The sequence below is a fragment of the Oreochromis aureus genome, linkage group 5 (genome assembly GCF_013358895.1).
Source record: "Oreochromis aureus strain Israel breed Guangdong linkage group 5, ZZ_aureus, whole genome shotgun sequence".
NCBI classification, from domain to species: Eukaryota; Metazoa; Chordata; class Actinopteri; order Cichliformes; family Cichlidae; genus Oreochromis; species Oreochromis aureus.
The window spans coordinates 2,189,989-2,214,983 of NC_052946.1; the positions used below are offsets into that span (position 1 = coordinate 2,189,989).

At 40.3% G+C, this 24,995-nt stretch overlaps 1 protein-coding gene across 1 annotated transcript in view; it reads right to left on the reverse strand.

Moving 5' to 3' along the window:
• LOC116334098 (receptor-type tyrosine-protein phosphatase gamma-like) overlaps positions 1-24,995 on the reverse strand; it is a 419,810-nt gene that overhangs the window by 66,297 nt on the left and 328,518 nt on the right. The window contains exon 8 of the mRNA XM_039612323.1: positions 6,705-6,897. Within this exon, the coding sequence (XP_039468257.1) occupies positions 6,705-6,897 (193 nt within the window). The remainder of the gene's footprint in view (positions 1-6,704; positions 6,898-24,995) is intronic.

The following is a 24,995-nucleotide window of genomic DNA, read 5'->3' on the forward strand; positions in this document are numbered from 1 at the left end:
TTTGTTGTTTTCATCTGGTGTGCACAACCTTTGTAATGCAAGTACATAATTCAGACTTTAATGTGATTACTGAATTTAGTTCAGCAACGTGTTACATTACTGCATTAATGAAAAAATATAATCACATTGCATGAGTGTAATGCATAACATTGTAACAACACTGGCTGATATAAACCAACAAAAGCAGCATAGAACCTCCCTAACACTTCTGCGACTGAAAGTGGGCAAAGCCTGTCTAAAAAGACAGGTGGCAATACCATATTAGCCACATGTGTAAGGTATTTTGATAATACATATGACTGGATTGAAAATAAAGCTAATATAGCTGGTGAACCAAATGTGTTAGCATGCGCATAGAGTTGCAGTAGAGTTTTTCCTATACATAACCTGCAGTTAGACCCCATGTGGCTTGGCTTTACTAAAGGTACTAGCCACACTCACACACACACAAAAGCAATCATATTCACAAATCTGAACACACACATGCACATAAACTGTACTGCCAAAAGTATTTGTTCATCTGCCTTCACACACATATAACCTTGAGTGACATTTAATTGCTAAGTTTAATATGAGTTTAATATGAGTTTAATATGACGTCAACTCATTATTTGCAGCTATAACAGTTTAAACCCAGTTCCCAGTTCCTTCTGGGAAAGCTTTCCACAAGGCTTAGCAGTGTTTATATGAGGATTTTTGACCATTCTTCCAGAAGCACATTTGTGAGGTCAGACACTGATGTTGGATGAGAAAGCCTGGCTGGCAGTAATTTATCCCAGAGGTGATCTATCGGGTTGAAGTCAGGACTCTGTGCAGGCCAGTCAAGTTCTTCCACACCAAACATGCTCATCCATGTCTTTATGGACATTGCTTTGTGCACTGGTGTGCAGTCATGTTGGAACAGGAAAGGGCCATCTCCAAACCATTCACACAAACTTGGGAGCATGAATTTGTGTAAAATGTCTTTGTATGGTGAAGCATTAAGAATTCCTTTCACTGGAACAAAGGAGCTGAGCCCAACCCCTGAAAAGCATTCACACATTATAATGCAGTCAGACAAGTATCGTTCTCCTGGAAACCAAAACTCATCCACCAGAATACAAGACAGAGAAGCATGATTCGTCACTCCAGAGAACATGTCTCCAATGAAATTGAGTGCAGGTGGGGTGGCTGTAGATCAGGCAGTAGAGCTGGTCGAGGTTGGTGGGATGATTCACACCATCCCGTCGCAGCACATGGCCCCGCCCCTCCCTGAGCCTGGTTCTGCCGGAGGTTTCTTCCTGTTAAGAGGGAGTTTTTCCTTCCCACTGTTGCCAAAGTGCTTGCTCATAGGGGGTCATATGATTGTTGGGTTTTTCTCTGTATCTTCTGTACAATATAAAGCGCCTTGAGGCGACTGCTGTTGTGATTTGGCGCTATATAAATAAAATTGAATTGAATTGAATTGAATGATTCCTGGCTGCTCCGGTCTGGATACCAAATATCTTTGGGCCCAACTTGCACTCAAATGCTAGATGCTAGATAGAAAGTACGTAGGTAAAAAAAACAAAAAGCACAGAAAAAAGAGTGGGTGAATGACACAAGTTGCATAAAGCACTTTGAATGCTCAGAGCAGAAAAGCGCTATATATTAACCAGTTCATTTGCCATTTATCACTGCTTTAGACTCCAGTAGCAGTTTTACACCACTGTATCAAATACTTTACATTGAGCTTGGTAATGTGACACTTGGATGCAGCTGCTCGGCCATGGGAACACATTCCATGAAGCTCTGTACACACTGTTCTTGAGTTAATCTAAACACCAGATGAGGTTTGGAGGTCAGTAATGGTTAACTCTGCAGAAGTCAAGTCAAGTCAAGTCAGCTTTAATTGTATAGCACATGTGTCAGCCAAAATGCTGAACAGAGGGATAATGTAATCAAACGAAAGAAAGAATTAAAACATTTCAAAACATCCATAAACATATATACACACACAAGCAGACTCTTCTATGCACTTCTCTATGCAAGTACATATGTACACTTACATATACACATACATATACATGCATATATGTATACACATACACATACACACACACACACACACACACGGGTATGCACATGGACATAAATGCATGTATACATATACACATACATACATCATCCAATGAGATAAACGACCCTAATAGCTAACGCAGAATAACAGCGGTGTCAAAGAGATCCAAAATCCTTTGAAAACAGGTAGGTCTTCAAATTTGATTTGAAGATTTCCAAACAGAAAGAGGATTTTATAAAAGAGGGAAGACTGTTCCAGAGTCTCGGAGCGGCGATGGAGAAAGCCCTGTCACCTCTGGATTTTAACTGGGAGCATGGAACCAACAAAAGCATCTGACTGGAGGAGCGCCGAGTTCGAGTGGGTAGGTGCAGGCTAAGGAGATCTGAAATGTAAACTGGAGCCAAGCCACGGAGAGCTTTAAAAACAAATAATAAAACCTTGAAAACAATTCTGTATTTAACTGGCAGCCAATGTAAAGATGTGACTATCGGAGTAATACTCTCTCTCTTTCTGGTACCCGTCAGGAGTTTTGCGGCTGCATTTTCAACAAGTCGCAGGCGGGACAGGTTCTGCTGTCTATGTAAGAGGTAAACCATTTTTCGAGCAGCACCTTGAATGTTCTGTACTTTTTCCAGAGTCAGCAGCTAAAAGCACATCACCATCACAAAAACACCTTCAGTAGAGCAGACTCTGTGCTGTGGAAGGCTCTGAAACCAGACTGATAGTTATCCAGAATACTATGTATATCTAAGAATGAGGACAATTGGTGGAGGACAACTTCCTCAAGAACCTGAGACAAAAACGGCAGCTTAGAGATTGATCTAAAGATTGGTCTAAAATTGCTAAGAACTTACGGATGCAAACCAGGTTTTTTTTTAGAAGCGGCTGGACAACAGCTTGTTTAAAAGAATGAGGAACAGTTCCATTTGAGATGCTGCTATTTAAAATAACGAGGATGTTAGGGCCGACTGTCTTCAGCACATCTCTGAGCAATAGCATAGGTAACACATCCAAGGGGCACGTAGTTGGTTTCATGTGCATTATTATATCAGTAAGATGGGATAATGAGACTGGTTAAATTTTAAACTGGTTCAGAAGGGTTTGGGATGGGAACTGGATATGAGCTCTGATATTATCAATTTTTTCAGTAAAGAACCTTTGAAAATCCTCACAAGTGTGTGAGGCATTCTCAGTGGTAGTGGTAAGATGCAGGACAGAGTAGAGTGTGGTGAATAGGCCTTTAGGATTACCAGAATTCTTAGTAATGATGATGTGTACATGTACACACTTTGACTGTGGCACTAGTAGTTGGGGATGTGCAACACAAAAGTAAACAAATGAGTCAACTGAGCATCACTATTTGCACTCTCCAGCTCCTCGTTGTGAGAGGAAAAGGCTTGACGTAAGTGGTTCAAAACCCAAACCACAAAACCCCAACTAAAGTCTTAAGCAGTCCTGTAATATTTAAGTTAAAATGTATAGGGAAAACACTACTTTAGCTACTGTCACAACTATTGCAGAATAATGCTGTTGCTACTGCTGTCACCTTGTTTGAACTAGGTAGTTGGGAGTTTGCCCAACCAGTCTACATGTGTTTTGTGGACTTGGAGAAGGGTGTTCTTTGAGAGTTGTATGGGGTGTCTGGCTGGTGTCTGTTTATGCTAGAGATGGACCGATCCGATATAGAGTATCAGTATTGGTCCGATCCTGACCTAAATTATTGGATCAGATATCGGGAAGAAATAAAAAATGTAATTTGATCCATTAAATATCACAAAAGCACCTCACAAAACTTGCGACATGGTGTAATCCAGCTCATGACCTTAGCACGTTGGAGCAGTCTACGCCACGTGATAGAGCAGCTGCTGCGTGAGAGACCTGTCAGTGGTCTGGAGTTACTTCACACTGAAAGCATTTGGAGCCTCGCTACGTGCTGCCAAACCGGCAAACCACCCATACAAGCTGCTGGTCATGATATTGGTTTGGATATCCTGGTGAGAGGGAAACATGAAGATGAAACCAGGAAATGTCCTTACTGAATCATCAGAGCTGAACAGGTGATGGAGAAACAGGTTTACCTTTTAGGTGACATGGATGAGTTGAAGTTATGAACTGTTTCTGAGAGACAAATAACACCAGGATCTTTGCAAAGAAAAGCGTCTGGACTTCTTTAAGTTGCTTGAAGACGTTTCACCTCTCATCCGAGAAGCTTCTTCAGTTCTAAGGTCAAATGGCCGAGAGTCCCAGATTTAAACCCAGTGGGAGTATCCCCCCAAAGAGGGACAAAGGACCCCCTGGTGATCCTCTAATCACATGAGCCAAGGTGTGAAAGCGGGTGTGGGACCTAATCAGCCAGGGTTTCGGGTGAGCTCATTGTGAAAACCTGGCTTTCACACCTTGGCTCATGTGATTAGAGGATCACCAGGGGGTCCTTTGTCCTCTTTGGGGATACTCCCACTGGGTTTAAATCTGGGACTCTCGCCATTTGACCTTAGAACTGAAGAAGCTTCTCGGATGAGAGGTGAAACGTCTTCAAGCAACTTAAAGAAGTCCAGACGCTTTCCTTGCAAATTCCTTTGACTACGATGACCTGGATGACTGAGAACCTTCACAGACAACACCAGGATCCTTTTCTATGTGGCTGACTGCTGGTAACTGTGCAGGGGCGGGTCTAGCAAAGTTTTGCCAGGGGGCCAGGTAGGGCATTAACAGGGAAAAGGGGGGCACAAAGAAATACTTTTCTTTCTTATTCTCATTTAAAATGTCTCGCTTTTAATAAAAAATTATCTGAATCTTACAACCAAAGTTTTTATCTGACGTAAAATGTATAGAAGTCATACATGTACCAACATGACGTGTACATCACTGTCACAACAGTGTTTGTTTTCATTCAAAGGCTTTATGGTTTTTCAGTCTCTAGTCAAAATGCCTGGGATTATTTTTTTGTCCCAGTCCAGCTCTGATCTTAATAAAAGAAGACTGTTATGAAGCCATGTTTGCATTTATTTGCACTGCTTTCTACTCTTTATGTCTATTTATGTTGAGCTTTAAGTATAAAAGGGTCCATTTTTTAAGTTGTTGAATATAAACATTATTTTGTGCTGATATTGCAATACTTTTTTTTCAGAACCAAAGAGTTTTTGAAATCTGCATAAAATTGCATTTTAAACTACTTTTTGAATATTACTTTAAATACTTGCAATTTCAGTTAAAGTTCTGTTAAAAATTTAAATAAAAAGATCAGTATTGAATTGAACCTGCACTCACTGAATATTTTCTCTTTTTAAGTCACCCTTTAGAAAGACCCTCAAGATGGTTGTGTGAGAAATCCCAGTAGAATAGCAGTTTCCAAACTACTCATGCAACACTCTGACACAAACAAACATGCAACATTCAAAGTCACTTAAATCTGCTTTTTTCTCTATTCTAATGCTAGGTTTGAATTTCAGTAGACAGTGTTCTTCCTTCCTGAATATACTGAACTGCTGCCATGTAACTGAGTGATTAGATATTTGCATTAATAAGCAGTTTAGACAGCTATACCCATTAAAGTGACTGGTGAGTGTCTGTCTGTTATTTTCATTTTAACTGTAATTCTACTCTTTTCCACCCAGCTGTCTTCCCTCCTCCTAATCTGCATTTCTTCTGCCAACCTTAGAGATTTGCATACAAATGTTTCATAGCAGCACTCAAGGACATCCTACACGAGGAAGCATAACATGCCAGGAAAACACACACACACACACACACATACTATACACACGCGTGTGTACATGTGGAAAAGTGGGTTTGCGTATATACTTTCCTTGTGGACCATATGGAACTGTGCCTGAGGGAAGGTTGGGAACAAACTCTTTAGGGACAGATGACAGTGAACAGATGCTAGGCCACACATGCAGACTTATAAATCCACAGAGAAAAACATGCATAATCACAAACACACATGCATGCATACACATAAATACTGCACAACATTTTAGCCTTCTTTGACTGGCAAAGAGGGGGGAGTGGGAGGTTGGCCAGTGTGCCTCCCACTGCCTTATGTTAGGAGAGTTACCAGAATTAATAGTAAAAAGACAGAGATAATCCAAATGCACACAAAAAGAAAAGACAATCTGTACATATGCTTCATTTATTAACTTTAAGAATCATGACCATGGAAGAATGATGTGAGGATATATTTTAGCATATGAGGACAAAAACAGGAAACTTCAGTTCTGTATAGATCACCTGGGAGACCAAGTGATAGAACCAAGCACTAACAGAGGGTCAATGCCAATGTTTCAAACCCCCATAGAACCACCAGGGTGCACCATTTTGACTCTATCCTGCAAAAACTACCAACAGTTTCAAAGAAGTTAAGACATTATGATGAACACTGAAAAAATGTAAAATTTATTTTGGGGAATTAGTTGGGTTAGCTATGTTAAAATAAAGAGGATTAAAAAACCAGATCACTCACTGTGAAACATGCCCAGGGAAATGTAGCTGTTTAAGCTAGTGCAAGTACCTGAACCAAGGTAGCATTTTCCCGTAGTTTGATCCAAGCATAGATTGAAACTACAGATGTAAATACCGATACTTCCTTTTATATAAATTAAGTCAATGAATATAAATAGGCAATATCAAAAACAAAAAATGTATACTTAAAGTGTGAACATCCTACCTTTGGAAGCCTCCGTGCCGTACGGGTTGCTGCCGCTGTCATTTAGATCAGGCAACCAGGCATCTTTTACTGCAGACTTGAAGACGTGTCGGTTATCTAAGCTCTGTATGGGCCTGAAGTTGCTGCGCAGATACTCCACCGACTTAACATGGTCTTGTTGCTCTGTGGTGAAGATGGAGTAGAAAGCCTCCAACTGGTGGTAGTAGGGAAAGTGAACATTGCAGAAAAACAGAGATACGAGTGGAGACAGGTAGTTATTACCAAGCAAAAATTCACAAAAATTAAAAATATGAGTAGGAAAAGAAATGAAACTTTGATAAAACTGAAATAACATATAAACACATAAAAAATATATATATTTAGAAAACAACTGCATACAACTATATAAATGATAAATAAATGCATTTAAAAAAATAAGTAAACATGGGACACTACAAAAATGCTGAATGCTCACTGTTAGAATTTCATTAAAAAAAACTTTGTCATTCCACCAGTAAAAAAAAAATCCCCACTCGCCCCTGCGGGCGGTCTATCCATCAAGCTCAGGTCCTCTACCAGAGGTTCCTGCACAGTATCTTAGCTGTTCCTAGGACTGCTGTCTTCTGGACAAAGATCTCGAATCTCGGATGTTGTTCCTGGGATTTGACCTCAGGACTTCCAGGCCATACTCTGCACAGATGTTCTTGTATACCATGCTGGCAACTTGGTTATGGAGTTCCATGTATGCCCTGCCTAACATGCAGGTCCATCCTGGAACAGTCCTCAACCTTCTTTCTTCTACTTAGCATACAGTCTCAGGGTGCTATATTTGGGGTAAAACCATCCATGGATGGTCAGGAGATATCTTGTCTTGATGTCAGCAGGGAGGTATCTGATCACGGGCAGGGTATTTGGTGGTTTTTGTTTTCTTAGCACCTCATCATGGTTCCCATTTACCATCTGTTTAGACCTCTCCAATTCTAATGACATTCTGATGTCGTTGCTCCACAGCCTGATTAGTGAGTTGATGTCCCATTCACTCATGGCATACAGCTTGGAGAGGAGGTGTCTATTGACTGCTCTATTCTGTAGTTGTTACCCATAGCCAGTCTTGTTAATGATCTGGCTGAGAGGGTTCAGGCCTATGCTGAACAGCAGTGGGGCCAGAGCATCTGTTTAGTAAATCCCACACTTGATGGCAAAATGTGCAATCAGCTTGAGTTGGTCTCTAGCCACATTCCCAACAAGTTCCTAAACAAAGGTCTTAGGGTCCTGTTGATCTTGTACAGTTCTAGGCATTTCAGGATTCATGTATGAGGCACTGAGTCCCCATAAAGGAGTGATACCATCCGACTACCTGCCTATAACCTTCCTAAGTTATTGTAGTTTATGGCTAGGCTGTTTTATAGTGAATCCATCCAGTGCATACATTGGTCCTACAGTCTCGAGCAACTACTCTGTCTACCAGTAGCTGGCATTGCCAAATTCCTGGGGCTATATAAATAAAATTGAATTGAATTGAATTGAATGTTCTGTCAATAGTCTGAACGCCAGATCACCTTCTTATTTACGTTAAGTAACAGGCCTTAATAATTAGGGTGGATGGATTTTCCTTCTTATTAGGGATCAAGGGGTCACTTTAAGGAGGAGTCTCTGTGAGGTCGCTTATTAGAAGAGGATTAGTGACACTTTTGAGTTTGTGCAAGACTGTAATGATGATGCATCTGTGGTACCAAATACTTAATTTATGTTTTATTTATAGAGCACTTTTCTCAACACTTTGGAGTTCAAAAGTACTTTCTATAAAACAACACACACACACACACACAGGCTTCATTAAGTACACTGCATCTGCTGAGTTATTCTCCTCAAGCTGGCCTGGTTACACAAGATTTCCTTCACAATTACAATATGAAGAATGTAGTAAATAACATCAAGTCACACATAACACGGAGTTGAACTGAACAATGGTTATCTTTGCATTTCCCAAAGAAAAATCTTGACAGTTTTAAAGCATAAACTACTGTAGGCAAGCACAAGTTTAACATCAGGGCTCTTCATTTAACGCTTACTTCCATACTGTTCGTCATATTTCCTGCTTTGACAGTATGATTAAGGCCATATCTTCCCTCATAATAAGGTCTACACCAAAAGCGGAAGGACATATCAATTTACAGTGTAGTTATTTAACACATTTTCAGACAGCAGAGTGTAGTTTTTAGGTTTTACAACTTATTTGGAGAAAATTATCACTCAGGTCACTTTTTACCTAAAGCATGAAGTAATAACAGCCACAATGATTAAAAAAATCTTGACTTGCTAGGATTTATCATATAAGTGTGTGTAACCATTACAACTGTTAAACACTGTTGTAAATGCTTTATCCTAAAAAAAGAACAACTCATAATTACCCTTTAAAAAAATCAATATTAATTCAACATTTATTAATATTTAGAACACAAAACTCGATTATTGCATACTTGTCTTGCCCATTCAAAACAGTGGTAGAAAACTTTGTGTGTATGGGACTTGCCACTGTTTCACTGAAACATCTTTGTAAGTTTATAACCCTTTCCATGAACTCTGTTTTAAGAGATCAGGTAGCTTAGAATAAACTCTAAGTTGTTTATTTTCAGACTATGTAGTTACATTGCAGATTATTGTGCTCACAGGCGTAATGCACTTTCCTTTATATAGCATCTTTCTAATCTTCCTGACCACTCAAAGCAGAGCATGTTATTCTATACACTTAAAGCACTTTATGTACGTTGCATTCACAGCCAATTTAGAATAACCAGTTAATATAAAATGCTTGTCTCTCGAACAGGAATGACTGAAGGCAACCTTCACAGGGATACACAGGCCATCTAAATTGCTGGATATGCAATTTAGATGTATCTATTTTGAGTATCTAGGAAACTTTTTACTGTAAGATGACAGTGCAGACCATTCCACCACCATGCCACAAGTTCACCTTGAGCAAATGTGATAGGGTGTCAAGGAGCTGTGGAAAATGTTACAGTGCCTACAACATCATTCAACATGACAGATTTGGTGGTGGGTTAGTAATGGTCTGGGGAGGCATTGCCATAGAGGGATGCACAATAGTTTACTGAAGCAAGGATACTAAACCAGATGTTCTCCATGGAACCATCCAAAACCTACACTCAGTGGCAGGAGAATAAGTAGCCATAAGTATGACCAAAGGTGCGATGAGTGCAAGAGCAGCTGACCTAAGAGACAGAATCATGGCAAAGCTGGAAACCTGAACCCACCATGGCTGATTACTAGGACTATGTAAAGTACCGTCAGAAGGTTTACCAGAAGATATGAATGTAGCATTATGAACAATCCCTACTGTGGCCATCACAGAAACTAATCAGCTGATTTAACCATGGCAGCAGTGATTAAGGTAGCACGGAGGGAAGTTAACCCTCAGAAAGGGTCGCCTAAGAAGTATAGCAAGCTGTCCATACCTGAGGCCTAGGAAAATACTAGGCAAAGCCTTAGTCAGCCACTTGAAAAGATATACCAAATAAACAGAAGGCAGGAAAATAAGGTGAGCCAGGGAAACAATATGAGAACAGAACCACCAAGACTGGAGATCAGGCAGCACCGGATGAGCATGTAAGAGAAGGACAGCCCATAACAACAATACTCCGTGGCAAGTGGATCTAAGAACAAACCACAGCAACCTGCCTGAACAGGGTCCAGTAAGCATCACAGTGGCAGACATCCAAGAAAGGGTCTGTAGGATGAAGAGTTCAACAGCACCAGGCCCTGACATGATTCATGCCTGGTGTTGAAATGACTCCAAGACCACGCTCACCAACCTAGACTGACTACAAGAAAGCCTATGATTCAATGTGCCACACATTGATCCAGGAATGCCTAGAACTATACAAGATCAACAGTTCCTTAAAATTCTAATCAGACTGTCTGCAAATGACTCCATCCTGTGAAATCTTTGACTCACCTCTCCAGTAGAGGTCTCTCCCCTCTCACTCTCTGTGCTCCTCTGCCCTGACTCCTACAGGTTAATAGGGATGGAGGAGTGATTATTTCCACTGATGATAACCATACCTGAATGAGCTCAGCTCAATGTTTCAGAGCTAAAACAAGTGACAGAAATTAACATTATGCAAACAATTCAACTTAGTGTGTGTTAAAAGATTATTGAACATATATGTGATCAGCTCCATGAAATGTATTCCTTAATTCATTATTAAGCACATGTCTAAGTGACTTTTCACCTAGTAACTTGTGTGCAGCTACTAACCGCTTCCTGTCTTCAGAGAACATTTAGAAGTGAAACCTCAGCTTTTTTACAAGAACATGCAAATGTAGAGAAGGGGAAAAACCCGCTGCTCTGAATGACGTTGTTACCTTTGTACACACACACACACACACACACACACACACACACAGAAAAGTATAAATAAAAAGCGCAGACAATCATGAGACGCAGATCCTGTGTTCATGGCTGCCCTCGCGAGCGAAAGAACTGCAGTTGTTTGTGTTTTGTAACTCAGGTATCTCAGCTGAACAAAGAACGGCAGGGTGATTTAAAGAAATCCCCTGTCAGTGTGCTAGCCAGGTTTTTATTTATCAAAATGGGGAGCACCTGGTTCATTAATTACATTTGACTCTCTGCTGTTAGCTGGAGGCTGGAGCTAACTAACTGTTACTACCAGCAGTGATGAAGACTTACTTTCTTGAAAAACTTGCGTATATCCATGTTGTCTTGCTGTGTGAAGAATGTACGCTAGTGTGTCCGCAGGTGTAGCTGCAGCGGAGTGTAAAGTAGCAGAGAAAACGAGGACTGGATTTGTGGACAGTAGTAATATAGGGCCGGCATTTTTACTCCCCCAAACACACACACACACACACCCCAACCAGTTTGACAGGTTTCGTGTACGTGTGTACGCGTGCGTGTTCATGTGTGCTCGGGGTTATGTGGGTTCATATGTTTTTTAACAGGGGTTTTAATTTAATCAAACCATAAGGGGTTTTTAATTAAACTATTTTTATGGATTTGGCATGTCTCAACATTCAGTTATGCAGACATATGTGTTCTTAAAAGCAATTCTTTGTTTTGCGTGGAGGAGTGGAAGCCGTTTTGTTTCACCGGACGCCTTAACAAACCTGGAATGGGTACCTGCTTTTATTTACATCTAGTCAAAAAAGTGTTACTAATTGTGTTTTAATCACACTAATTTTGTGGTTCTGAGGATGTCTCAGCACATGGTGATGCAGGCATTTTATTTAAAAAAAACAAAAAAACAGCTGAAATCGGAATTCCTTGTGTATGGGAAATTTCAGCCTTCATGACTGTTCACAAGTGTTTCATTTAATCAAACCACTAGTTTTAATTTAACTAGTTTTACGGATCTACTGGGGTTTCTTTCACGAGGTGATGCAATCATTTTATTTAAAAATCGGAATTTCGGAATGGTGATCCAAGGGGGAGACAGAGCCTGCTAGTTTTTAACACAGCAGATGGTCACAAATAGCATTCAGCCCTTTAGAAAATAAACGCTATTGTGGTACTTCTAAAACACGTTGCACAGGTTCTCGTCTTTTGCCCGAAGCAGCCAGTATCGTTCTTTCAAACTAATCATGTTTTAATCACACTAATTTTGTGATTCTGATGTCTCAGCATGCAGTGATGCAAGCATTTTATTTAAAAACGGCTCAAATGGGAATTTCTTCTGTACGGGTTTCATGGTTTCAGAGCCTATTAGTTTTTAACGCCATAGGTGGTCACAAATAACATTCACCCTTTAGAAATAAACGGTGTTGTGATACTTCTAAAACCAGTCGCACAGGCCCCTCCGTCTTTCAGCAGCTGGTTAATTGTTTGAAATTGTTCAGGAACGCAAAAGCCCACCAGGGGTATTATTTAATTGTTGTGATTCCTTAGGAAGGCAAAAGATAGTAGGTGTATCATTTAGTTGTTGGGAGTACCAGGCGAACAGGGTCCCGCCTATTGTCTGAAGTAGCCAGTATCAGCTCTTTTGTAATTCCTTGAGAAGGCAAAAGCCCCGAAGGGGCATCATTTAAATTGGTTGGAGACATACCTTCTTTTTCGAAACACCCAGCCTATATAAAGCGACCTCAGAGTCTGAAACCCTCGCCATTTTTGCGTCATGACCCGCGCCAGAGCAGACCATTTTCTACCGATCATCAACATCTTATGTCTTTTAAAATATACTGATAGCCAACCTCTGACACAAAATGGTATCTTTGCAATGTCTAATGTTAGAGAAATCATCCCCGTATTTTATTTCATATCGTAACATTCATATTTTCATATTGAAAATGTGATACATGTAATGTGATCATCAAAGAACATGATTTTTAAAAAACTTTTATTCTTATGCTTTTATTCTTATGCATCACCTGGAGAATCCTGGGACATCAGTAAGGATGCTCTTTGTTGATTACAGCTCGGCCTTCAATACTATCATCCCAGACATTCTTATAGACAAGCTGGTAAACTTGGACTTCCCCCCCTCCACATGTACATGGATCAAAAACTTCCTCACAGACCGTTCACAATCAGTCAAGGTTGGCAACCAGAGATCATCCACCCTGTCGCTCAGCACTGGCTCACCACAGGGATGTGTGCTGAGTCCACTATTATACACCATCTACACCAGTGACTGCACCCCTACGCACCCCTGCAACATCATCATCAAATTTGCAGACGACACCACTCTGATGAGGCTCATCACCAACGATGATGACACCGCCTACAGGGATGAGGTCCAGCGGCTGTCAGAATGGTGTAACTACAATAACCTCACCCTAAACACCAAGAAAACCAAGGAAGTGGTCATGGACTTCCGCAAAACAAGAACTGATCCCCCTCCCCTCTCCATAAAAGGTGACTATGTGGAGAGGGTGTTCTCCTTTAAGTTCCTCGGCACCCACATATCCGAGGACCTATCCTGGTCCACAAACACATCAACCCTAGTAAAGAAAGCCCAGCAGCGCCTCCATTTCTTGAGGGTTCTGAGATGGAACAGGCTGCAGACTGAACTCCTAGTGTCCTTCTACCGTGCCACTTTCGAGAGTGTGCTGGTGCACGCCATCCCTGTGTGGTACGCTGGTTGCACAACAGCTGACAAGAAGAGACTACAGAGGATCATCAGAACTGCAGAGAAGGTGATCGGCTGTCCACTCCCCTCCCTGGACTTAATTGCCAGCTCAAGATGTCTTTCCAGAGCCAGGGCAATTATAAAGGACCACCTCCATCCTAACCACCACCTCTTCAACATCCTGCCCTCTGGAAAAAGGCCCAGATCCATCAGGTGCAAAACCAACAGACTAAAGAACAGCTTCTTCCCGTGAGCTGTCAGAACTATTAATGGAAACTAAGAGTGTGTAAAGACTTCCCCAACACATCCACCCTGACACTGCTGTTGATCATCTATGTGCAATATCTCAGTCTTTCCATGTTCTGTGCAATATTTTTGGCTCAAGTGCAATTATTTTGGTCCCAGTCTGTTTCAATGTTTCCTACACATACACCATGTATATAGTTCCACTCACACATGTATATATATACACTGCTTTTTATTTTATTCTATTTATTTATTTATTTATTTTCCACCTTCGATGTATATTGGTTTCTCTTTTTCTTACTTTAGCACCTTTGTGGTCCAGCTACCCAATTTTGCTGTGCAAGAAACTGCACAATGACAATAAAAAGCTCTAAGTCTAAGTCTAAAAGTATGTCAAACTTTTTATAAACACTTATTGTAAGTTACAGTTTTTCTTATACCGTGTGTAATTTTATAGACACCTTGTTCATTGTATGAATGTGTAATTTATGTATCTTTAATACATAGAATATTTCTTGAATTTGTGTACTTTATGGTTATTGAATAAAAATGGTGACACATTGCACCGATAAACACAGATGGCTAAAAGAAATGTTTGATGGGAAAAAGGAAGCAAGTGTAGTGCTGCTAAACTTTGAGGTTCCAAGTTACCAACGTTTAAATGAGAAAATGCCAAAAGGAAACTAGCAGCCCGAATCTGCATGTAAAACATGGAAACTCCATAGCAGTGCTACTTGTTCGTACATAGTTGCACTTATTCTTTGTTATGGTACTTTTACTGTTCCAATGAAACAACAACATCTAATTTTAAAGTACATTTTTTGACCATCCTGTGATCTCATTTGCCATATTCTCTTAATATCTTAGAGCTATTCCCAGGGGTGAGAATGTTGATGTTAGATTCTGTTTTAAATCAGGTTGTGATCTTCAAATCACTCTCACAGCGTGGATTTTAGAGTAATGTGCAACAGTTGTAATGTCAATTACAATTCCAAACTCTCCTTTTCTCCAGTCAGGGTTATGGTGAATTTTAAGTTTGTTTTATTGTGTGATTGCACAGGGCCCATCACAGGACCCTGAGTAAGCTGTACAGCAGAAGTCTATACATCACCAAATTACAACAACAGTCACCTGGTAGTGAGACTGTTTGTCACACAAATGGTGGACAGAAACTAGTTTTTTTAATTTAGAAAAAATAAAATAACTCAATTAACATTTAACGTTTTACTGATTATTATTACACCTTTCTTCAGTGTTCTTACATCTATGACAAAGTGTGTATGGACTGTATGGAGGACTGTACCTCAACTGTTAAGCTCACCTTTTTTAACATGATGTCTGTGTGCATTTCCTTACATAATAGCAGTATGGCAACGAGTTTATGACTTATCTGTTTTTTCTTTTCTCAAAGACAGAAAACTTCACTATATGTGAAGTTACAGCACATCCCTTCCAAATGTGTGCTGCTTTTTCAATCAGAGTGCTTTTAGAGCATCTACATTAGCCCTTGTAGTAAAAGTACAATCAGTAAGTGTACTTCAACATTTGAGATTCCGATCGAGTCTTGCTTAGATCATGTGAACTATTTCATGGTCCTTTTTTTTTTGTATTATGCATCAAACTTATGCAACGCAGTTGTAATTTATTTGAACAAATCTAGCTAGAAGCAACACCTTTTTAGCTTTTGTGATGCATATACCTCTCACACCTTAAACTAGATGTTAGTGTTCTCAAAGTTAACATGTCTCACGTTACCATCTCAGGGCTCGCAAAATCGCTAGCCCGACATCCCGGGGCTAGCGATTTTTCCAGTCGGGCTACCAAAATCTATCTCAGCCCTGCCCGTCGGGCTATCATAGGAAGGGAAAATATATGTCAATGCTTTTGCATTCTTTCGAAAATGTAGCTGAGTAATTATGTCATTGGCATCGATGAGCCACTGCCAATATGTGACACATTGAAATCGCGTTTGAATTTGTGCTTGTTTTTTGCTTTCACTTTCACTTTGCGATCGCGCGAACGGTGTGTAGAGAGCGGCAGCACTGATTGGTGAGTGACAATTAATTGCGCACCAATTCCTCTGACGTCGTCTTATCGCTCATTAGCTTACTATTCAAACGTGACAAGTGAAATCTCCCACAGCAAGCTTAAACATGTGAGAGGTTGATTGCGCAGAATATCGCTGACCGTTATGTAAGTACCTGTGTAAAAGCAGCAGGATTTACGCCGGTATTTTAGTTCTGCTGAGCCAAATAAGACAGGTCAGGGTGAAGAAGGCACAGCCAAATAAAAGCCTACCACAAAACGGAAAACTTATTACAAATCAGACTATGAGGCAAAAAGAAAGCTCAGCTTTTTTGGTTTCATGGACAAAAGAATTTCTGTGGCTGGAATATGACGAGCTAAATAACATCATGTTCTGCCGGGTGTGTCGTGAGTTTCATTTCATTTGAGTCAACAAGCGCCTTTGTTACTGGGACCAGTAATTTTAAGAAAGACCCCATCAGAACCCATGAGAAATGCAAGAAATGCATTATTGCTCAGTCTGCAATATCTTTCCCAGAACAAACAGCAATTGCAAAAAAACATACTAAAAATTAACCAAGCACAAGCAGAAGTCCTGAAAAATCTTTCAAAAGCGTACTATGTTGCAAAGAGTGAACTACCATTGTCAAAATTTAGCAGTCTATGCAAACTTCAAAAAGCAAATGGCCTCGATCTTGGTTCCACTTACCCCTTACCCTTGACTTCAGTGGAAATTTCAGATTCAGGATCTGACACAGATTGATTCATGTTCTACACAGTTCTTACAAGTTCATAGAAATTTCTGTTCAATTAGAACCAAGTATTTGAGTTGATGACTGTGATTTTTATACAGTTGTTGTGAATTGTATTTTAACAACTTTCTGATTAATTTTTGTTTCCGTTACAATATTATACTTTAATGTATAATATTGTAAAGGAAACAAAACATTAAAAAATTGCTCTCTTTTTTATTCGGGCTACTTAAATTTATTTTGGGCTACCAAAAACTGAAGAGTGCCTGCCCGAAGGGCTACCAGGGATTTTGAAATTTTGCGAGCCTTGCATCTTGTATTTCTAAAACACAGTCTTGGTGTATGCCCTGCAGGCTCTCAGATGGAAACACCAATGATCTAGATATTCACAAATTTCATCAGATGATGTTGCTGCTGCAATCTCAAATACTAATTATTCTGGGATTTTTATTGTCAAACTATGCGATTTTCCAATTGCATGTGAGTAAAATGACCTTTCTCTGATCATGCAAATGTTGTGACCAAGAATCATTCAGGATTAACAACACAAACTGTTTCGATATCAGAAAATGTCTGTTTACGTGGTTTTTATGAAACTGATTTTCAATAGTACAACTAGCGTTCAACTTTTCTTTGCTCTCCAGTATAAATGCAAGAATTTTGCAGGCTTTATTGAAACTGTCACAATTTAACACTCAATGTCATAAACAGAGTTGATCCATGTTTCTATGGACACTGTTTCATAAATCAACAGCTCTGAAAATCACTTTTAAAGTAATGTAGAACATGATCTCTCTCACTCTCAGTTTCTCTAAAAAACCCAGCAAACTGACAATCACCTCTAAACAAGGGGGTTAGTTTATAGGTTTTTTGTTTTTTATCAGCCGCAACACCATGTAACGCCTGGATGTTAGACTCTTTTACCAGACCATGTTGCTAGCCCAACCACCAAGCCCCGGGTCTCTGAGCTCTAACCCTGGCTGCCTAATGTGCCTCTTGTGTCTTTTTACCACCAGACTGTAGCCTCACCTACTAATATTATTTTATTACAGGAGAATATTCAGCGAGGTTACTACTTTGACTTTCTTACTTTGAACACATTTCTGAGCCCATACATTATCAAACTTTTACTCGAGTATTTCTGACACTAGCAGCTATACTTCTACTTAAGTAAAAAATGCCTGCACTATCGGTATAAAGCTGCCTGTAATTCCTGACCAGTTCATGCAACAATTATAAATTAAAGCTGCACTACAGTTAACTCTTTTTAATAACCAATAACAGGTGTATTTCTTAGATCTACTGATACAGCCAAAACACTCTGCTTGTATAAAGCCATATTCTCTCCCAGCGTACCCTTGTCTCACAACAGGGTGATTCCCAAAGTACGACTCAATAAACACAGACTCTAAAACCAGAACAGAAAGATAAAGTTGGAAGATCAAAGATTAAGGATTGTGTTTTTATAGCACAAAGCAAACTATCTCCTCGCCTTCTAGGCCTTGGCGTGCGTACCTTAGAAGTCAGATTATACATTAGTCATACTTCCAAAAACACTTTGAATTTCATTTATAACTGAGATGCCAAGCTGTTATCAGACATCTTATGCTCACCAGGAGCATGTATCCCCACCTTCAAAACCTTAAGGTGTCAAATTCACAAACCCCAACATGGGCTCCTTCAACACAGGGGCTAGAAGTGCAAATCACCCTTTACTGACACACTGTAAAGAAGTTCAATACAGGACAAAGCGGCTAACAGCCTTGGAAGCGCTTTACATGAAATAAAACTTTTTAGAAAACCCTTTACAAGAATAAATGTAATGATCTGTTTTACCTGAATCAAATGTATTAGTTTGTTTACTTGAAATAAAACTTATTTTGGAAACCCTGTACAAGAAGTAAAAAGTATTGTGTTGTAAGTTCTGGCTTTAATATTTCCAGCTGATAAGGAGACGTATTGCATTTCAAACGCTTCATACAAAAGACTTTTTAAACATCCATTTTGTCTGTAATGACAGTATTAAGCTACAAAGCATTGTTTTTACTAAAACTCAACATTTTCAGATGAAAATTTTACTGCTTTTATTTTACCGTAACAACCCCCTGAATGCCATTTTTAGGATGATATTCTTGGAGATTACATATATATATATATATATATATATATATATATATATATATATATATATATATATATATATATGTGTATTAGGGTGCAACGATATTCGATCGATATTGAACCGTTCGATACAGTGCTTTCGGTTCGATGCACGCATATGTATCGAACAATACAGAATTTTTAATTTATTTTATCAACTTCTCTTCTGACGATGCTGTCTGTGTTGAGTGATCAGTGAATCTGCGTTCGACTACTCCGCCTAGGCTGCACTGTCGAGCGCAGATCCACTGAGCGCCACCCATATGCATTCAATCAAGCCAGCGAGACAGAAGTTAAGCTCATTGCTACATGGCAACTGCCTCAATGCCTTTCGAAGTTGAACCTCCTCCACCGTCATTGAAATCTGGCGTTTGGAACTTTTTTGGCTTTCGTGTGAAGTATGACTCTGATGGTAAGCGCGTTGTGGACAAAACTACAACAGTATGTCGGATGTGCCACGCAATGGTTAATTACATCGGTGGGAACACAACAAATATGAATGCACATTTACGCCAGCATCACCCTGGTGCAAAGACAAGTGAAGGCAGACAAAAACAACAACAAACACACATGCTACAAACTTTGCCGGAGTCATTTAGACAGCCGTTAGCACATGATTCTAAGAGGGCAAAAGAAATCGACAGGGCAATTGCTACTTTTATTGCTGTCGACATGCGACCCTTTTCTGTTGTACAAAACACCGGGTTTCAGGAAATGCTGAGAGTACTTGAGCCCCGTTACAATATTCCTTCACAAACCTATTTCACTGATATCGCAGTTCCTGCTTTGTACAAGGAGACAAAAGCTAAATTAGAGACGGCAGTGTCAGCAGCAGCCGCTGTTGCTCTGACGTCAGACGGCTGGACGTCAAGAGCTACGCAGAGCTACCTCACTGTCACCGCACATTACATTGATCCGGAATGGCAGATGAAAAACTGTGTTTTGCAGACACGCCTGGTTGAAAGTCACGCCACTGATGACTTAACCAAAGGTCTCTCTGAAGCTGTGGAACACTGGAAGTTGCGACCAAATGTGACAATACCTGTAACTACTGACAATGCTAAGAACATAGTTAATGCCGTCATAGCTGCTGGACTGGGGCCACAAATCGGATGTTTTGCACATACTGTTAATATAGCTGCTCAGGAAGGAATAGCAGTGCAGAAGGTTTCCCATCTCCTGGCAAAGATGAGACGAATTGTCTCCTTCTTTCACAGAAGCACAACAGGATGCAATGTGTTAAAGAAAAAACAGCAACTGCTGCAGCTTAGTGAAAAAAAACTGATTCAAGATGTTCCAACTAGGTGGAACTCCTCTCATGATATGATGGAAAGATACCTTGAACAGCAAGCTGCAGTGTATGCTGCTATGGCCGACAGTACTGTGAAGAAGAGTATGAAGAACATTCAGAATCTAACTCAGGAAGAACATGCACTGGCTGAAAATCTTGTTACAGTCATGAAAACCCTAAAAACTGTGACAGTCATGATGTGTGAAGCGTCATCTCCAACAGCATCCATGATCCTGCCACTTAAAATAAACATCCTGAACTCTATGGCGCAGTCTGATGATGACAGTTCAGCAGTGAGAGATGTAAAAAAAAAACATCAGGGAGGACCTGGAGCAGAGATACGCTGATCCTGCCCTTCAGAATTACCTACACAAGTGCACAGCTTTAGATCCTCGATTCAAGTCCCTGCGACACTTGGATGATGTCACTCAGCTGAGTCTATGGAGCACTCACCACAGAGCTTGTCCTGAGCATTGAACAAGTAGGTATTCTTTTTTTATTTTTGAAATTTTATTTTGCTACTGCTTGATTTATAAATATTATTTAAACAAATACAGTTAACAGTTTGGTTGTTTATATTTCCTCAGGACCAAGCCGCAGGCACCACAGAAACTGCGACCTCCGCAGAGATTCAAGCAGCAAACTCTTCAGATTCACCATCAGCATCTCCACCAGAGAAAAAGTCGGCCATGAAGGAGTTGTTTGGAGAACTGTTCGTCCTTGTTTTGCAGAAGTCCATGACCACTTCCTTTGTTTTCTTGGTGTTTAGGGTGAGGTTATTGTAGTTACACCATTCTGACAGCCGCTGGACCTCATCCCTGTAGGCGGTGTCATCATCGTTGGTGATGAGCCTCATCAGAGTGGTGTCGTCTGCAAATTTGATGATGATGTTGCAGGGGTGCATAGGGGTGCAGTCACTGGTGTAGATGGTGTATAATAGTGGACTCAGCACACATCCCTGTGGTGAGCCAGTGCTGAGCGACAGGGTGGATGATTGCTGGTTGCCAACCTTGACTGATTGTGAACGGTCTGTGAGGAAGTTTTTGATCCATGCACATGTGGAGGGGGGGAAGTCCAAGTTTACCAGCTTGTCTATAAGAATGTCTGGGATGATAGTATTGAAGGCCGAGCTGTAATCAACAAAGAGCATCCTTACTGATGTCCCAGGATTCTCCAGGTGACTTATAAGAATAAAAGCATAAGAATAAAAGTTTTTAAAATCATGTTCTTTGATGATCACATTACATGTATCACATTTTCAATATGAAAATATGAATGTTACGATATGAAATAAAATACGGGGATGATTTCTCTAACATTAGACATTGCAAAGATACTATTTTGTGTCAGAGGTTGGCTATCAGTATATTTTAAAAGACATAAGATGTTGATGATCGGTAGAAAATGGTCTGCTCTCTGGCTGGTCATGACGCAAAAATGGCGAGGGTTTCAGACTCTGAGGTCGCTTTATATAGGCTGGGTGTTTCGAAAAAGAAGGTATGTCTCCAACCAATTTAAATGATGCCCTTCGGGCTTTTTGCCTTCTCAAGGAATTACAAAAGAGCTGATACTGGCTACTTCAGACAATAGGCGGGACCCTGTTCGCCTGGTACTCCCAACAACTAAATGATACACCTACTATCTTTTGCCTTCCTAAGGAATCACAACAATTAAATAATACCCCTGGTGGGCTTTTGCGTTCCTGAACAATTTCAAACAATTAACCAGCTGCTGAAAGACGGAGGGGCCTGTGCGACTGGTTTTAGAAGTATCACAACACCGTTTATTTCTAAAGGGTGAATGTTATTTGTGACCACCTATGGCGTTAAAAACTAATAGGCTCTGAAACCATGAAACCCCACAGAAGAAATTCCCATTTGAGCCGTTTTAAATAAAATGCTTGCATCACTGCATGCTGAGACATCAGAATCACAAAATTAGTGTGATTAAAACATGATTAGTTTGAAAGAACGATACTGGCTGCTTCGGGCAAAAGACGAGAACCTGTGCAACGTGTTTTAGAAGTACCACAATAGCGTTTATTTTCTAAAGGGCTGAATGCTATTTGTGACCATCTGCTGTGTTAAAAACTAGCAGGCTCTGTCTCCCCTTGGATCACCATTCGAAATTCCGATTTTTAAATAAAATGATTGCATCACCTCGTGAAAGAAACCCCAGTAGATCCGTAAAACTAGTTAAATTAAAACTAGTGGTTTGATTAAATGAAACACTTGTGAACAGTCATGAAGGCTGAAATTTCCCATACACAAGGAATTCCGATTTCAGCTGTTTTTTTGTTTTTTTTAAATAAAATGCCTGCATCACCATGTGCTGAGACATCCTCAGAACCACAAAATTAGTGTGATTAAAACACAATTAGTAACACTTTTTTGACTAGATGTAAATAAAAGCAGGTACCCATTCCAGGTTTGTTAAGGCGTCCGGTGAAACAAAACGGCTTCCACTCCTCCACGCAAAACAAAGAATTGCTTTTAAGAACACATATGTCTGCATAACTGAATGTTGAGACATGCCAAATCCATAAAAATAGTTTAATTAAAAACCCCTTATGGTTTGATTAAATTAAAACCCCTGTTAAAAAACATATGAACCCACATAACCCCGAGCACACATGAACACGCACGCGTACACACGTACACGAAACCTGTCAAACTGGTTGGGGTGGGTGTGGGGGTGTGTGTGTTTTGGGGGGGGGGCAAAAATGCCGGCCCTATATTACTACTGTGGACATCCCCTGTGAACAACTGGAACGGATCGGATAACGATGCACTGATGCTACCTTAACACTGTAAAGGGAAAGGGACCAACAGTTTTGTGACCATATTTAAGTGAATAGAGACAGGTTTATATTATTATTTATTTAAACTCATATTCCTGCATCTTTATACCGAATTTGTCTGCTATTTATGTTAAAAAAAAAACTGAACAAGTAAAAAAAAAACTTTAAAAAACCCACGAAATTGTTTTGGGGGGCTTAAGAATATTGCTTCAGCACCCCTAAAATAGGCCTAACGTCCTTCTCAATCTTTCAATCTGTATAGCTCGCGCCGTGACAGACATCTTTAAAAGTAAGATGTAATTAATTGTATTGCGTTGTTCACACTTTTCCTTCTCACATTCCATAGTGAATACACTCTGGAACATGTAAGGATGAATTTTAGAAGTTGTCATGTCCAAATAAGAATCTGAAAAATTAGAATTGTACTATAATTTGACTAATAACTGTCTAATTTAACTGTAATAGTTAGCCATTAATAATAAGAAAAATTAAAAAATTAAGAAATCATTAATGTTTATGGTGTAAAATTGATCAATATAATCAAGCAGCACCAATGAGATCTTACTCTGTACATTTTATCAGTTATAAAATCATTCCTGGTGAGAGCATCATAGACCATTGTAGTCCAATACAACTGAGACGATTACACAAAGCAGTTTTGGTTTAATTGTCTCACTGCCAAAATATATATGAATTATAATATATAATTACAATATCATTAGAAGGCTTGAGATGGAGGACCCTGGAAGAGCATACAGGAGAAGGACGCAACCCTTACCAGCAATGCTCAGTGGCTGGTGGATCTAAGAACAGACCACAACAACCTCCCTGAACAGGGTCCAGTAACCATCACAGTAGCAAACATCCAAGGAAAGGTGTCTAGTATGAAGAGCTGGAAAAGCACAAGGCCCCAACATATTTAACACCCACTGGCTGAAGCTGACTGCACTCCATTGGGATCTGGCAGTACAAATGACAAAGCTGCTAGTCAACGAGAGACACCCAGATTGGCTTACTGAAGGCCGGAATGTCTTGATCCCCAAGGACCCCCGGAAGGGATCGGTCCCATCCAACTACCAGCCAATAACCTGCCTCAGTACCACGTGGAAGTTCCTGTCAGACATCATAGTGGCTGAGTTGAACAGGCACATGGCTCAATACATGAGCGGGGCACAGAAAGGAATTGGCAGGAATACCAGAGGAGCGAAACACCAGCTGCTGGTAGACCGAGCAGTCGCCCGAATATGTAAGGCTAGAGTGACTGTGCACTGCCTGTCTTGATTACAAGAAGGTCTATGCTTTGATGCCCCACACCTGGATCCTGGAATGACTACAACTGTACAAGATCAACAGGATCCTAAGAACCTTCATCAAAAACTCAATGGGGATGTGACGAACAACATTGGAGACCGACTGAAAGCCTATAGCACAAGGCACCATCAAGAGCGGGATCTACCAAGGAAATGCGCTGTCCCCACTGCTGTTCTGCATATTCTTGAACCTCCTCAATTAACAAGACTGTCTAAGTTTACCGACTACAGAAGAGAGCAATCATCAGCCACCTCCTCTACATGGATGACATCAAGCTGTATTCCAAGAGTGAGTGGAACATCAGTTCACCGATCCACACCACAAGGATCTACAGCAACGACACTGGAATGTCATTTGGATTCAAGAAGTGTAGTCGGATGGTAACAGAGAGGGAAGGTAGTCAGAACTGAGGGGATCACACTACCAGAAGGCAACATTGCTGAGGACAAGTTCAAGTACCTGGGAATCCCACAGGCAAATGGGAACCCATAAGAGGCCGCTAGGAAAGCTGCAACCACCAAGTACCTGCAGAAAGTAAGGGAAGTCCTGATTAGTCAGCTGAATGGCAAGAACAAGATCTGTGTGGACAAGCAGAAGAAGACGGCCATAGTGATAGACGTAGCA